General features: G+C 35.9%; 1 protein-coding gene across 1 annotated transcript in view; it reads right to left on the minus strand.

The window, feature by feature from the left end:
- The window catches only part of NELL2 (neural EGFL like 2), a 435,366-nt gene that overhangs the window by 204,481 nt on the left and 214,145 nt on the right, over window positions 1-16,740 (minus strand). Inside the window, exons 12-14 of the mRNA XM_089920567.1 lie at window positions 16,049-16,140; window positions 12,807-12,909; window positions 6,009-6,137 (exon numbers count right to left, since the gene is read on the minus strand). Of these exons, the coding sequence (XP_089776693.1) occupies window positions 6,009-6,137; window positions 12,807-12,909; window positions 16,049-16,140 (324 nt within the window). The remainder of the gene's footprint in view (window positions 1-6,008; window positions 6,138-12,806; window positions 12,910-16,048; window positions 16,141-16,740) is intronic.

Here is a 16,740-nt window from a genome sequence, read left to right on the forward strand (position 1 = left end):
GTAGGCATAGAGAGAACTTTCCTCAACATAATAAAGGCCATATATGACAAACCCACAGCCAACATCGTCCTCAATGGTGAAAAACTGAAACCATTTCCACTAAGATCAGGAACAAGACAAGGTTGCCCACTCTCACCACTATTATTTAACATAGTTTGGGAAGTTTTAGCCATAGCAATCAGAGAAGAAAAAGAAATAAAAGGAATCCAAATCGGAAAAGAAGAAGTAAAGATGTCACTGTTTGCAGATGACATGATACTATACCTAGAGAATCCTAAAGATGCTACCAGAAAATGACTAGAGCTAATCAATGAACTGGATAAAGTAGCAGGATACAAAATTAATGAACAGAAATCTCTGGCATTCCTATACACTAATGATGAAAAATCTGAAAGAGGAATTAAGAAAACACTCCCATTTACCATTGCAACAAAAAGAATAAAATATCTAGGAATAAACCTACCTAAGGAGACAGAAAACCTGTGCACAGAAAATTATGAGACACTGTTGAAAGAAATTAAAGATGATACAAATAGATGGAGAGGTATACCATGTTGTTGGATTGGAAGAATCAACATTGTTAAAATGACTCTGCTACCCAAAGCAATCTACAGATTCAATGCAATCCCTATCAAACTACCACTGGCATTTTTCACAGAACTAGAATAAAAAATTTCACAATTTGTATGGAAACACAAAAGACCCCGAATAGCCAAAGCAATCTTGAGAAAGAAAAACGGAGCTGGAGGAATCAGGCTCCCTGACTTCATACTATACTACAAATCGACAGTAATCAAGACAGTATGGTAGTGGCACAAAAATAGAAATATAGATCAATGGAACAGGATAGAAAGCCCAGAAATGAACCCACGCACATATGGTCACATTATCTTTGTTAAAGGAGGCAAGAATATACAGTGGAGAAAAGACAACCTCTTCAATAAGTGGTGCTGGGAAAACTGGGCAGCTACATGGAAAAGAATGAAATTAGAACACTCCCTAACACCATACACAAAAATAAACTCAAAATGGATTAAAGACCTAAATGTAAGACCAGACACTATCAAACTCTTAGAGGAAAACATAGGCAGAACACTCTATGACATAAATCACAGCAAGATCCTTTTTGGTCCACCTCCTAGAGAAATGGAGATAAAAACAAAAATAAACAAATGGGATCTAATGAAACTTCAAAGCTTTTGCACAGCAAAGGAAAGCATAAACAAGACCAAAAGACAACCCTCAGAATGGGAGCACATATTTGCAAATGAAGCAACTGACAAAGGATTAATCTCCAAAATTTACAAGCAGCTCATGCAGCTCAATATCAAAAAAACAAACAACCCAATCCAAAAATGGGCAGAAGACCTAAATAGACATTTCTCCAAAGATGATATACAGATTGCCAACAAACACATGGAAGAATGCTCAACATCATTAATCATTCGAGAAATGTAAATCAAAACTACAATGAGATATCATCTCACAGCGGTCAGAATGGCCATCATCAAAAAATCCACAAACAATAAATGCTGGAGAGGGTGTGGAGAAAAAGGAACCCTCTTGTACTGTTGGTGGGAATGTAAATTGATACAGCCAGTATGAAGAACAATATGGAGGTTCCATAAAAAACTAAAAATAGAACTACCATACGACCGAGCAATCTCACTACTGGGCCTATACACTGAGAAAACCATAATTCAAAAACAGTCATGTACGACAATGTTCACTGCAGCTCTATTTACAATAGCCAGGACATGGAAGCAACCTAAGTGTCCATCAAGAGATAAATGGGTAAAGAAGATGTGGCACATATATACAATGGAATATTATTCAGCCATAAAAGGAAACGAAATTGAGTTATTTGTAGTAAGGTGGATGGACTTAGAGTGTGTCATACAGAGTGATGTAAGTTAGAAAGAGAATAACAAATACCGCATGCTAACACATATATATGGAATCTAAAGAAAAAAAAAATGGTCATGAAGAACCTAGGGGCGAGACGGGTATAAAGACACAGACCTACTAGAGAATGGACTTGAGGATATGGGGAGGAGCAAGGGTAAGCTGGGACAAAGTGAGAGAGTGGCATGGACATATATACACTTCCAAACGTAAAATAAATAGCTAGTGCGAAGCAGCCGCATAGCACAGGGAAATCAGTGCGGTGCTTTGTGACCACCAAGAGGGGTGGGATAGGAAGGGTGGGAGGGAGGGAGATGCAAGAGGGAAGAGATATGGGGACATATGTATATGTATAACTGATTCACTTTGTTACAAAGCAGAAACTAACACACCATTGTAAAGCAATTATACTCCAATAAAGATGTCAAAAAAAAAAGAGAAAGCCCAGAATTAAAACCAAGCTTATGTGGTCAATTAATCTATGAAAAGGGAGACAAGAATATACAAAGGGGAAGGATAGCCTCTTCAATACATGGTGTTGGGAAAACGGGACAGCTACATGCAAAAGAATCAAACTGACTACTTTCTCACACCATATAAAAATAAACTCAAAATGGATTAAAGATTTAAATGTAATAGCTGAAATCATAAAACTCCTAGAAGAAAACATAGGCAGTACACTCTTTGACATCAGTCTTTGAAATAATTTTTTGGGTCTGTCTTCTTAGGCAAGAGAAAGAAAAGCAAAAACATACAAATGGGACTGCGTCAAACTAAAAAGCTTTTGCAGAGCAAAGGAAACTATCAACAAAACAAAAGGCAGCCTACTTAATGGGAGAAGATATTTTCAAATGATATATCCAATGAGAGGTTAATATCCAAAATATACAAAGAACTTATAATGACATCAAGAAAACTAACAACCTGATTAAAAAATGGGCAAAGGATCTGAAGACATTTTTCTAAAGAAGACATACATATGACCAAGACGCACATGAAAAGACGTTCAACATCACTAGTCATCAGTGAAATGCAAATCAAAACTACAATGAAATGTCACCTCACACCTGTTAGAATGGCTATCATCAAAAAGAACACAAATAACGTGTCGGCAAGGGTGTGGATAAAAGGGAATGCTTGTGCACTGTTGGTGGGAATCTAAATTGATATAGTCACTACGGATGACAGTATGGAGGCTCCTCAAAAAATTAAAAATAGAACTACCATAAGATCCATCAATTCCACTTTTGGGTATTTTTCCAAAGAAAACAAAAACACTAAAACAAATGAACAAATATAATGAAAGAGAAACAGACTCACATAAACAGAGAACAAACTGGTGGGTGCCAGAGGGGAAGGGGGTTGGTGGATTAGTGAACTAGGTGAGGGATATTTAGAGGTACAAACCTCCAGTTATAAAATAAATAAGTCTTGGGATGTAACATAAAGCATAGGTAATATAGCCAATAATACTGTAATAACTTTATATTGTGACAGATGGTAACCAGACTTATCATGCTGATCATTTTGTAATGTATCCAAATATCAAATTACTATGTTGTACATCTGAAACTAATATAATATGTAAGTCAATTATATTTCAATAAAAAATTCTTAGCAACAACAATAAAACAAAATGAAAAAGAAAATCAAATTTGATCAGAATACTGCAGAATCTGTTAACATGAATAACAAAAAATACACTAGAAGTACTCATGTCTAAAAAATTCAAGATCCCCATAATAAACCAACAAGTTTTTCCATTATTTTAACTTTTGAAGATTATTTCCTTAAATGAAAAATAAACAACATGAGGAAATTTACAAACCATTTTCCAGTATGATCCGTTCAGAACAGAAAACAGCTGCCAATCTGCACTACAGATAAATGTGTAGATAAAAACAGAGATCTAGTCTTTACAATTAAATCAATTTTCAACAGGTTGTATTGATAAATAATCTAAATTTCTGGCCTCTTGCCTTGAACTCTTTCCTGTCTCAATAAATGGCAACATCATCCATGTGCTGCTCAAAATCAAAACCTTGACTCCCATTTATCACTCTTTAATTCTCCTCTACAGTAAATTATCTGCAAGCATTGTTGGCTCTACTTCCAAAACATACGTAAATATGCTCCTTCTCTTTATCTCTCTTACCACTCTCTTAATTCAGGCCATCAACAGCTTTGCTTAGGCTTCTGCAATAGCCTTCCAACTGGTCTTCCTGTTTACACTTCTGTTCTTCTGACCACATCCAACCCCAGAGTTCATCTGACACCTTGCAGCCACAGCTATCTTTTTTGATGCAAGTCTGTACATACCACTCTCCTACTAGATGAATCTAAAATACTTACAGTCTCCCTACATTACCTGGCCCCTACCTAACTCTCCAATTGCATCTTAACTGACTCATCTGCTGCATCACATTATCCTTCTTTCTGTTTCTAGAATATCCAAGCTAGTTACCACTTAGGGTCTATCTACTTGCTATTCCTTCTAATTGGAATGCTCTGTTGCAGATCTTTCCATGTTACTTCCTTATCATCAAGTCTCAATTCAAATGTCAATCCCCTCCCAACCCCAAACCCAGAGGCTTTCCTTGACCATCTCATCTAAATTAATCCCCAATCAATTTCTATCACATCATCCTGTTTAACTTTCTTCCTATTATTTATTACTACCTTAAATTACCTTCTCTGCTTCTAAGTTACCCACTTATTCTCTGTCTTCTCCCTTGAATGTTAGCTCCTGAGCACTGGAACCTTATCAGTCTTATTCACCATTTACTACCCAGTGCCTAGAAAAGTGCTTGGTACACAGTAGGTGCTCACTATTTATTACAAGAGTGAATATACTTAACAACAACAAAAAGAAGCAGCTCAAAATATGAATAATTATCTTAAGATTCAAAAAGAAGTATTGTATGAATTTATATCATGTGATTTCATGTTACACACATTAACAATATCAGTGGAACTTATTACATATTAGAGATCCCAAATATTAATGAAAAATACATTATTTTACTAAGTTACTTTAAATTCATTTCTAATATAAAACCTTTCAAAATGAGGAATTTTAAATCTACTTATGAATGGGGAAGGGAAGCTATATGTCTTTCTTTTGGCAAAAATAGAATGGTCTCTTTAGGACTGAATCAGAAGCATTTAAAGGAATATGCTGAGAAAAAAAAGGTCAATTTAAAAAGTGAATACCAATTTTTAAGGCAGAGAAAACCTATTGAAACCTGAGGGAAACAAAAGAAATTGGTTTCCCAAGGGCCAGTAAATCATCATGTAGCTAAACACGATCTCTGAGGACTGATGGCACATTCTTGACATCTGGAAATGGTAAGTCCAAAACTGTCCAAGTGCCCAAATACCACCATATCAGTGTTCTTACTTGCAAGACCCACTAGCTAGTCACACAATTAATGAGAATGATTCAAATGTGTGCCTTGGGGAAATTATAAATTACTACATCTCTTGGACTTCTAGGGTCTTCCCGAACAGTCAAAGCCACAGAATTTGTGAATGCCAGGGGCCCCATCACTGTATTTGGACTGTTTCAATGAGACAATAAACTACCTGGGATATTAGTTAAGATTTTTAAAATAACTAGGAAACTATTTTCTCCAGTGGAGCTATTTACTAAATACCACAGAGCATGAATACAACCACTGAGATTACAGACAGTAGCAAACAAAAATGGTGCTGGGCACTTTATGTTCCTGTTAATTGACTGTCTTTGTTATACAACATTGTCGGAAAAAATTTGACTACAATTCTAACTGCAAGCCACAGTACTCATGTCAATGTGAACTACCTGAATATCTAATTATGAAAAAAAGAAGGCAATTTCACAGTGGAAGCATTGTCCTAATTCAAGGAACCCAGCCATATTAACTGATTAGCCTGACATGTAGCAGATAGCTGAAAAACTTTAATTTGAAAGATAATTATTTTTAGCTCATTAATATGCTTCAGATTAAATTCACTGGTTTTAATGGGCCCATCAACTTGACGACCTGAGAAATTAATAAATTTTGCATGCAGTAATCCTAGGAAATTTATACAGCCAAGCTACACATCATTACAAGGATTACCTTCACAGTAGGCATTGTCCTCTCGAAGAGCCCTAAAACCATCTCGACAGCTACAAACGGCCCTGTCATTCAGATTTCTGCAGACAGAATTCTCCATGCAGTTATGCCTTTCAGAACAAAAGTCATAACCTACAAGAAAAAAGAAACTTATTAGGGTAAATAAAATCATAACAAAGCAAATAACTTTGTCTCCTTAAAATCTTTCTTTAATTTAGAAGCTATATTTCTCTAAACGATTAAGTTGATATCTTCATCCAATGTTTATAGGACCATATGCTATGTGTACTAAAAAGTTTTTGAGTGTGTTTAACTCAATTAATTCCTTCTTGAAGTTAACTCAATTAATTCCTTCTTGAAGTCTCCTCTATTTCTGACTTTATAAATGCTATCTCTAGTCCCTAATATTCCAATTACAGTCCTCCAAATATTGGAAACAAAGAAAGATTCTTGGAGTACAAAATGAAGATTTACAATATAGAAGACAACACAGTGAGGAAGGAAAGTGATCTGAGAATTACTGATTGAACACTGTCAATAACTATGAGTAATACAGGCCAAGCCAGATGAGATGTGCACATTACGTATTTAAGAAATGAAACAGACAACTTGGCATCCTTAAAAAACCCCACAAAACTCTAAACGTATAAAAAAAATCACATCACTTTAATCTAATTTTCTCAGGAAATCTGCAAGACAAGGTATGTCCACTCAAAAGAAAAAGAAAGTTTTTATGAATTATAAAGATTTCACAGATTCCAGAGTCTTTATGTAGAGGAAAGAAAAATGGAACATTTCATAAACAGTGACACTAATCATGTGTAATTTCTCAAATCTCTTTTTCCTGTGTGAATCCCTGTTCAAAGATCATCTAAGATGCTGAAATAAAAAGCTGGAACACTGGAATCCATATTTAACAGAAATTATATGATTATACATCATTCAATTTTCAAATTGCTTGATGCATAAATTTTCTGTCTAGTTTTACATTGTCTAATGAATTATTTTTTCACCATGTATAAAAGAAAAGAGGTCCAGAAGAATACATTTCATGTAGCTCAGAATAAACTCATCTGCTTACATGCAAGAAAAGACTTTTACTTGAGCAAATCATGAAGATGTAAGTTCTACACTCATCTTATTTGTTATCAAATTACCATACAGTGCTGTGATTCAGTGAAAGGGTGAACTAAGCTATACCACAGCCAAAAGGTATACTCTGGTTCAGCACAATGGTTGATGTCCATTCCAATTGGTTTGTGCCCATAATGACTATGTTGAATATTGACCCAGAGTTAAAACAAATCTCCCATGAAATGCAACTACAATGTATAGTAAAATAGTGTTTGTACAATTTAATAAGCCTTAGGAAGGGTGAGGCTCTCAAAATACAGTGATGCATTTAAAAAGGATAGGAAAAATCAAAAGAATTAGTGATTTCTACAGAAATAAAATAAAATAGAACAGAGTGTATGAAGATTGGAAAAATATATAGTCAATAACAGCACTGAAATCACTTGACAGTTTTCTTGACAAGATTCTTCACAATCTAAATTCTCATGATTAAGGCTGAAAATTTAGAAGCAAAAGGTTCACTCTTAAGGAAAGGAAAAGTTAAACATGTTTTCTCCTTGGGTCTTTTTATTCCCTTCTTTAAGTAGCTAAATTGAGACCATATTTCTTAAAATGTATTCCAGTGTCTTACAATGCCTGATGAGGGATAATTTCAGCTAAAAAGTCATCCTCATTCTCTATACCAATAGCTCAGCACATCATCAACCTAAAATGAAAATGTTCCACAAAATCACTTTATATTTATTCTAAATTAAAACAATGTTACTAAAAAAAACTGGCCCACTCCTTAAGATACACAGAGAATTAAGGGACCATGTTTTAACAGCGCTAAATCTGTAGAAGTTTACCTGTAATGCTTCAAACAACTTTTAGAGAGCAGTGACTAAGAACAGGAACTGTTCCTGACGCACTTTTACTTTTCTTTCGTAAGTTTATATTTTTCAAAACTATCTTTCAACACTTCATTTTGATGCATTTTTTCTTCTCCTATTTTTCAGACTCTGTTCAATCCATGCCGTCACTGTCTATGCCATAAGCCTCCTCTATTACAATCCATTTCTCGTCTGTATAAGTAACGGTAAGACCCCCTCATCTCAGCATCAAATATCATGCACACGCTCACCATGCAGTGTTTAATTGCTGCAAGAGTTTTCTAACTATAAGATAACAGTATGATTCTACTTTTCATTGTTTTAGGTTCAGTTATGGAGTACTTCACTTTTCATCAGATGAGTTTTTTAAGTTAACCTGGAGACTTGAAAACTGAAAATTTTGTCAAATACTAATTTACTCTAAACAATGTCAGATAGCTATTTTGATTTAGTCTCTCAAGAAATAAGTTGATTGAATCTATTGGTTGTTTTACTGCTTAGATTCAAAAATGCCAAGGTTAAAATGTTAACTACTGATGGTTAGAAAATTCAGACTCAGTTAAAGGGGCTTGTTTCCAATCTATAGGGAAAAACTTCAAAAAAAATCAGAGTATGGGTTGGCAATAAACCATAGTCCTACCACCATTATAGCCACATTCCTACTCATCTGTGCTTGGTTTTTGGAGTTGAAAGACCTGGATTTACATCTGATCTCTACCACTTACTGGCTATGTAAATTACTAGCTGTGTAAGTTAATTAACCTTTCTAAACCTTCAGCTTTTCTCACCTGTAAAATTAGGATAATATCTACCTTGCAAAAGGTTCAAATGAGATCACCTATGTAAAAGTGTAATAGTATAGCATTTGTTAATAATTAAAGCAGTTAGAGTATTACTAATAAGCCATAAGCCAAATGTGTTGAGATACCTATCATAGGAGAAAATTCAAATATTTGCTATAAATGGATAGATTAATGATCTAATACAATCAGGTCTTTCTTTTATTTCCTCCTTTGGGTTTTAACCTCAAGGATACCAAGTTTTCTATTCCTTTTAAGCTTTCCAAATTTACATGAGATTCTTTCATTAAGTGTACTAGATCTTTCTATAAAATATTAATAAGCATTTTTCTATGACTGAGGATACAAAAGGGTAAGGAAGGGTCGGATACAAAAGATTATGCGTAAGAACAATACAAATAAATGTTATTCATAATAACCAGGAGAAAGAGAATGCAATAGTTTTGAGGTGAATATTTGTTGGTTTTGCCTTACAGGTGTCTATTCCTCCTTTTTGTGGAAAAAAACAAAACAAAACAAAAACCTAGTCATACCTGGGATGAACTCTTACCCCTACTGTTAGCCTAGGTGCTTACAGGAAAATGGACTACACTGCCCACTGGTTAAGGCCACACCAGTCAATGCATCCCACTGGTATGGACATAGTAATTTCTTCAGGTCTGAGCAAATGATGCAGTTCAGGTTAACGCAGATAATTGAAACTCAATTCTGGGACCTTTGTTCAACTCACGAGGATATTGAACTTTCTCTTCCACCTACTTGAGTATCATAATAACGTGAGCATAAGAATGTCAGGGAACACACAGAGTCTGAAAATAAGGCCACCTCAGAGGAGACAAACAGAAAGATGCATCTAAGCAAAGGGGCGAGATTTGAGATCTGAGTCAAGCCACTCACTGGGGCCATGTATTCCACTGTTTGCTTAAGTCAGTTGCATTGGGTGTTCTATCAATTGTACCTGAGAGAATATTAACTCATATCAGTATCGTCTGCAAGATGATGGATAATCCTGATTTTTCCCAAAAGGTAGTTCACGTGCATGGATGAACATTTAAAAAAACAGTACTGATAGCAATGGAATTATTTAAATGTGTATAAAAAATACATGAATCTAACAAATAATCCCATTATTTCATGGATACTACTGCTTAGGAATAAAACTAAATTTTCACAAAATGAGTTGACTAACAGTAGACATTAAAACATTAACTAAATAGTGTTATTTGTGGTACACAGATAACAAGAATCATGAAGATGTAATTGAATGATGTGGGAAACTATGAATTGTCCAGAAGTTGGGTGCAAACAATTTACACCCACTCAGCCTTATGCACACGGTGCCTCTATCACTTCTAATTGTAAGGCACGACAAAGTCAATGCTAAATTAAAGTTGGGCATCCAGTGAACAGGACTTGATGGTCTGTAAGCAGAGAAAGGGGCGGCCAAGGGAGGAGAAGAAGAATGGGACGGGCTGAGATATGAAAACATATAGTTTCACGTTATTTCTGTACCTTTCTAAGTCAGAGTCCTCGCTGTATCATGAAGTCTCTGTCGTGTTGTAATTTGTCATAAGCTTCCTTGAAAGAGCTCTCAAATATGAAAAAAGTGAAAAGAACATTCCTGCTACACTGTTCCTGAGCTGCTACAACGGAAGACAGCAGGGTACCTAGAAAACAGCCCTGGCTGGATTTGACTTGGTGCCTAGAAATTTGGAGCCTTATTTCGGTGCACAGCTTGGTTTCCAACCACCGGTCGAGCCTCCAGTGGAAAGGTCAACAATTTAATCTCATGCTCTGCCCTCAGGGAATATTTACTAACTGTTGTTGAACAACTTAGTTTTTCAGATGTGAACATGGCATCTTTAGCACTAGGCAGACAGGCCTGGAAACTGGAGGCCAACCTTACTACAAATGAATTTGTCACAATATGTGTGTAGGAGTTGACTCAAACTTTAAGCCTTCAAAACTTGACGTTTTTTAGTTTAAAAGTCAGAGAATACCAGGAGGACTCATTTGTTTATTCTATTTATTTGAAGTCAGAAATGGAAGTAACCTTTATTTTAAATGGTGCTAAATGTTTCAAGAAAGGCCCACTTGTCCAATTTCAGTTCCAGTTCTAAACCAGAGGTTCTCAATCCAGGCTGAGTAAAATAATTTATTGAGGAGTGTTTTTTAAGGTGATACCAAGGCTCCATCCCATATATCTGAAATCTGGCTCTGAAACACTTATTCAGGAATTAGGAAAAGGTATTTGAGCTTCTGCCTTAGCGAAGGCAACTCCATATTGGAAGCCCCAGTTCCATTTTGAGAAAAACCTATGACCTAGGCCTGACTAAGTTATAATATGATTAAATGCTTAAAGAATAACCTTCTACATGCTTGAGAAATTCCAGGAACTACAGGACATTTCAAACCTGCAGCTACAGATTAACTGCTCTCCCTACACAATCAAGGTGACTCGGACCAGACCACTGCACCACCAATTTCAAGGTAATTATCGAAGCAGACTGTGCTGCTCCACACATAGCCCGCTACTGCACACCTCTGAAACTTTTCCTTTACAAACTCCTGTCCCCTAACTGGCAACTCGGAGATGGTTTTGGGGACACTAGTCCATCTTCCCAGGTTGTCGGCTTCCTGAATAATACATCTTTCTTTTTCCACCAAACCTTGTCTCCAGAACATTGACTTTTGAGCAATGAGAAGCCAAACCTGAGTTTGGTTCTGGCTCTGGCCGGTCACATATCAATGATATCAGGATCTCAGGTGGAGGGGGTGTAGGTCATGGTATATTTTGTCATTGTATTGATATTTTGAGTGGGCTGTGTAAACATTAATTTTTAAAACTATAGGCAATTTAAATGTAACCAGTTTTGTAGCTAGCTTTTCCATTCTTAATTTGCTCTTGGTAATGTATTAAGGCTCTTTAAAAAGAAATGGATGCAATCAGGCAGTCTTAATTGAATGGATGGAAGAAGTAGCTAAAAAGAAAATGAAAAAACTGCACCACCCTCCTAAAAATGGGAGAGAAGGATCTTATGTTTCCTTTTTAATAGATGAGATTAAAAGGAAACAAAATAGTATATGTTTTATAAAGTTTCTTTTTCTTACTTTTTTCCATTTAAGTTTTATTTTGCACCAATAAAGGCTATTATTAAAACAAGTGCTAGTAGCTCATTTAAGGCACTGTTATACAGTACCAACTACATGAGTTATGAGTCTCAGCTACATCCCAGGTGTCATACTAGGTATTAAGAATATAGAGATGAATATAAAGACCCAGCCTGTTACATTTTGCACCTCAAGGTGCAAAATCCAATGAAGGAGACAGATTCACAAACACATAATTTCAGGATAACACAAGAAGGCACATATAAATTTCATGATTGGTAGGGAACATAAAAATTCCATATAATTAATCCTTTAGTTTAATACTTAAATCTATAACAAAATACCAAGTTTAAGAATCTTTAGTGATGGGCAACTCACTGCCTCCTGGGCAGCCCACTGCATTTCTGAATACCTCAAGTTTTACTGTTTTCTTATACTGAACTAAAAATCTAAGTTCCTTCTACTTATTGGTCATAGGCTTATCATCATAGAGGCAACACAGAATAAGCAATGCATGTCTGATGGCCTCTCTCTTCTTGGTAGTGTAGAAGCCTATCAGTGAAGGGGAGTGGAATTGTGAAGAGAGGGATTTGAACAACATGGGAATTATGCTCAGACAATTATAAAAACAGACTGAAGAGAAAAGAAAGGAAATCGCCCCCCACCCCCGGCAAAAAAAAGAAACAATAAAATAACTCAGCACTGTTGTGTAAATGTTTTCAACAATGCTATGCTGACTCAGGACAAGTACACAGAGAGAAGTATAGAAATCCAGAGCTTGAGACAGGTACAGTACACCCTGCAGAAATGCATGGGAGCATCTCGATTTTAATTCGATAGTCTTTGGAAATAACTTGATTATAAAAAGTTCTATTTCCTGTCAGTTGAAGTAGCCTCTTAGAATGACTCATGCACATAAATTTTATTTTACAGACAAGCCTTACCTTTACAAACTTTGCAACAGCTATGAGACAAGGTAATCTGATGAGACTCTGGACAATACAGAGCTGGACAGCCTGAACTCTCAACCAGCTTCATGGTCTGGTCCTGTCAGACAACAGAAAATAAAAGCTTCAAACCTCTTAATTAGGAATAACTCAGAAGTTTCCAGATCCGACATCCAAGACATTTCTTCGAACATGAGAGTAAAATTTTCACCCTGAGAACCTCTGCACAGGTCACACACTCACTTGCAAAATAACATTAAATGACAACTGAAAAGCCTTTCAAATGGACAAGCAGCTCTGGGAATGGAAGCATGCCACACTGCAGCCATGCCTTCAATTTCCAAACATCAGGGTAATCCTGAAAGATTCTGTTAGTTTACAACATATTTGCACATCCAGATGACAACTGTGTCAAAGATACAGCTTGAATTCTATCAATAGCTCACTTTGGAAAAAACAATAAATAAAACCCGCGCTTTTTAAACATTCTCATTTCAAACTTTCCTAAACTGTTATAGATTATCCCAAGTGAGTGTGATGAGGAACATTGGGGATCTCTCACAAAACTATAAGGAAAATGAAGGCAGGATTTATGTCTCTTGAGCATGAATGTCTTGCATTTTTTCTGGCATATAATAAGCAATCGAAAAATTTTCCTGAATGAATGAATAAATCAATGTAAAACGATTATAGTTCTAGCCACCGAAGTAGATAAAACCCTTCTCAAAGAGAAACCAAAATACAGAACAGAATACTTTTCTGATAAATGTAACAGCACTGCCCTTGAAGCAAACATTTTGCTTCTATACTGTCAACCTCCAGTCTCTTTAAGAGCGAGGGTCATTAACTGTTATACTATGCTTACCAATACATAAGTAATAAAATAACCGTTGGAACTTGAAAGCTTCTGTTTTAATACTGCTCAGTAGCTTAGCTTTTTAGATATCATTTCTATAAGTACTGCTTTTATTGAAGAAATCGTAATTTCAATATCTCCCTCTTCCTGGCTTATCAATGGAAAGGACCTTCTCCAAGTCACCATAATGGCAGGAAAAAAAAAGAAAGAAAGTGTCAGAAGACATGTATACAGTGGAGTCAAACGCTATTCTTCCTTTGGTTTGACGGTAATATCCATTCTAATAATCTTATTTTCAGGACCACCGTGTTTTTCTGTGTTACTATGAAACTCACAGACCCCCCAGGACACATTTTCAAGGCCACAAAACTGACAATAAAGGAACAAAGAAGGACTAGAATTGACAGCCCAGAAAATGGAAGCCTGAGAGAGATGACAATTATGTAAAATAGCTCAGGGGCCTGAAGGGAGAAAAAACAATGGGAGTCCTTAATGTCAAGAATTTAGTGAAGAATACAAAAGCTTTATGAAATTCTGGTAGAGCTATGCTGTAGAATCCATAGCCACTAGCTACAAGATTTTGACAACTTTGTATGATAAAATAATGTAAAATATTTCATTAAGAATTTTATATTGATTACATTAGAAATGATAATATTTTGGATATATGGGGTTGAATACAGAAAATTTAGCCCAAATAAAAATCACACGTGTGGCTTGCATCATATTTCTACTGGACAGCACAGCATTAGAGGGTAGGAAGTGATTTCTTTTGTTTGAGCAAATAAATGGTAACATTTATTCATTCACCCAATATTTATTAAGCACCTGCAGAGTTGCCTATACACAGACTTCTCACAAATCGAATTTAAAATAAAATCACTTTATAGGTATTTTAAAATCAAATAGGAAGCTATCTCAGTAAATTTTAGGTCATAATTATCAGTATTATGGAATACACTTGTCAAATGAAAAGAACACACACACACACAAAGTGGAGAATCTTCAAATGCCCTCACAATTTTCAGATTTAGGGCTGATATTTCAAAGTTAGCGTTTACTTAGAAACCAGCTGATAAAAGTTTTCCACCTTCCTTGAAGTAAAATTTCTCTGATTTCCTTGGTGTTGCTAGATCTCACTCCAAGCCTTCCAATCCTTATATCTACCGTGGGACCTGCTCCACTCAAAACAGCACTGGTGAAGGGATGCTGACGGAGAAAAATCTATCTGGAAATATAGCTTCAGCAACTGTGTTAGTGTTCCTATGCCCCAGCTCCCTTAACTTTAAGATGGTAACCTACATCATGGGAGAGCTTATTTAAAGCCAAAAGAAGCAGCTAGAATACCTTATAATGGACATGGACAAATCAGAGCTTTCACGTTCCAGAAACCAAATCTGTCACAGTTTTGCATCTTTATGTCTCTGCCTTGCTTATCCCAAATGTCTTCCAACTTAAGATGCACAAGGTATACAGCTGGATTTTTCAGATTCAACTTATCTTGGCAAAATTCTGAGGATTTTCCTTTCCCCAACACTTAATCATATGAATGCACACAGTTTATTGCCAGCAGAGTAAATCACTTATCTTAATTTTCTAAATAACCTATACATACTAAATCATCCCCACAAACCATGTACAGGAGGCATTTGAAGAAGAAAATTAAGGATCAAATGTAAATGAACCCTAAAGCAGAAACTTTATATGTAGACAGTTTCCTTTAGACAGAATATGGCTTGAAATATAACATTATGGTCAAGGAATATAAAATCATAGTTTATAAAAGGTAAATGTGAAAAGTGTTATGAAACATATTTAGTTTTTCAATCAGTAGGTCAAGAAGCAGACTTAAAATGAATCACGTTTGCTTCAGAAGCATACGTCAAGAGCACATTTATAAAACATTCCCCTTAAAATTATTTAAAAGATTCCTCCCAAAGGAATTAAGATCAACATCAATCTCATCTCCATCCAACACCTAATTTTTATTAGGTAAATTTGGTCCTGATTTTAACTGGACTGATATTTATCATGAGTCAAAAGCAAGAGTGAGAACAGGCCGAGTCTAATTTTATCTAATACATTTTCTTCAAAACAGCAAACAAGGAGTTGATTTGCGTTTGGAAAATGTAAGACAACTTCATAAAACTTTAATATGACAAAAGAGTGTTTTTATTTATTGGGGAAATTATTTTACAGCCACTAATTTACATGATTGCAAAAACAATGAGAATCTCTATACATTTGAGCTATAATTATCATCTTAAATGTTCTCTTTGCCTTAGAATTTTAAAGGTATTACAAGGGTGAGATTTTTAAAGGAACATTTACTGTGTTCATGTAACGGAAAGAAATTTGAAACACACATGAAGAGCTTCCTTACCTTGCACTCATAGAGAACACATACGCCAGAAGAGGAGTAGACCGTGTTTCTTTCTCCTTCAAAATAGGTTCGTCCATGAAATTGGCATACAGCTTTGGAGTAAAAAAACATATATATTTTTAAAATGTTTCATTAAGAAAAATAGCTTACAGGTGTTCAGATCATTTTGCCACAATATTTCACATGTCCTTGTGACTTTTCAAGGTGTTTGAGTAACCGTAAACCTAAATTCAACCCAATATAAGGCACATGTAGGCTCAAGTTATTTTCATGCCCATTAAGTTCAGAGAGTAAAATAAGGTACAAAAAGGATAAGGGGCAATGGCAAGTCAGAATTAAACTCTGAAAACGGAGTGCTGATAAGCAGACTCAAAGCTAATTACTTGCCTGTTAGATGATGTCCCACTTCAGGGCACATTAAGCAGGTGCTCAAAGAGCTACAAATCAGGGGCAACACAAATATGAGAAAAGTTCATTTTTATATACCATTACAGAATTTTTTTTTTTTGCGGTACGCGGGCCTCTCACTGTTGTGGCCTCTCCCGTTGTGGAGCACAGGCTCCGGACGCGCAGGCTCAGCGGCCATGGCTCACGGGCCCAGCTGCTCCGTGGCATGTGGGATCGTCCCGGACCGGGACACGAACCCGTGTCCCCTGCATCGGCAGGCAGACTCTCAACCACTGCGCCACCAG

This window comes from Delphinapterus leucas, chromosome 11 (genome assembly GCF_059928025.1).
Source record: "Delphinapterus leucas isolate spDelLeu-1000000601 "Yukka" chromosome 11, BTC_Dleu_Yukka2, whole genome shotgun sequence".
Classification (NCBI taxonomy): domain Eukaryota; kingdom Metazoa; phylum Chordata; class Mammalia; order Artiodactyla; family Monodontidae; genus Delphinapterus; species Delphinapterus leucas.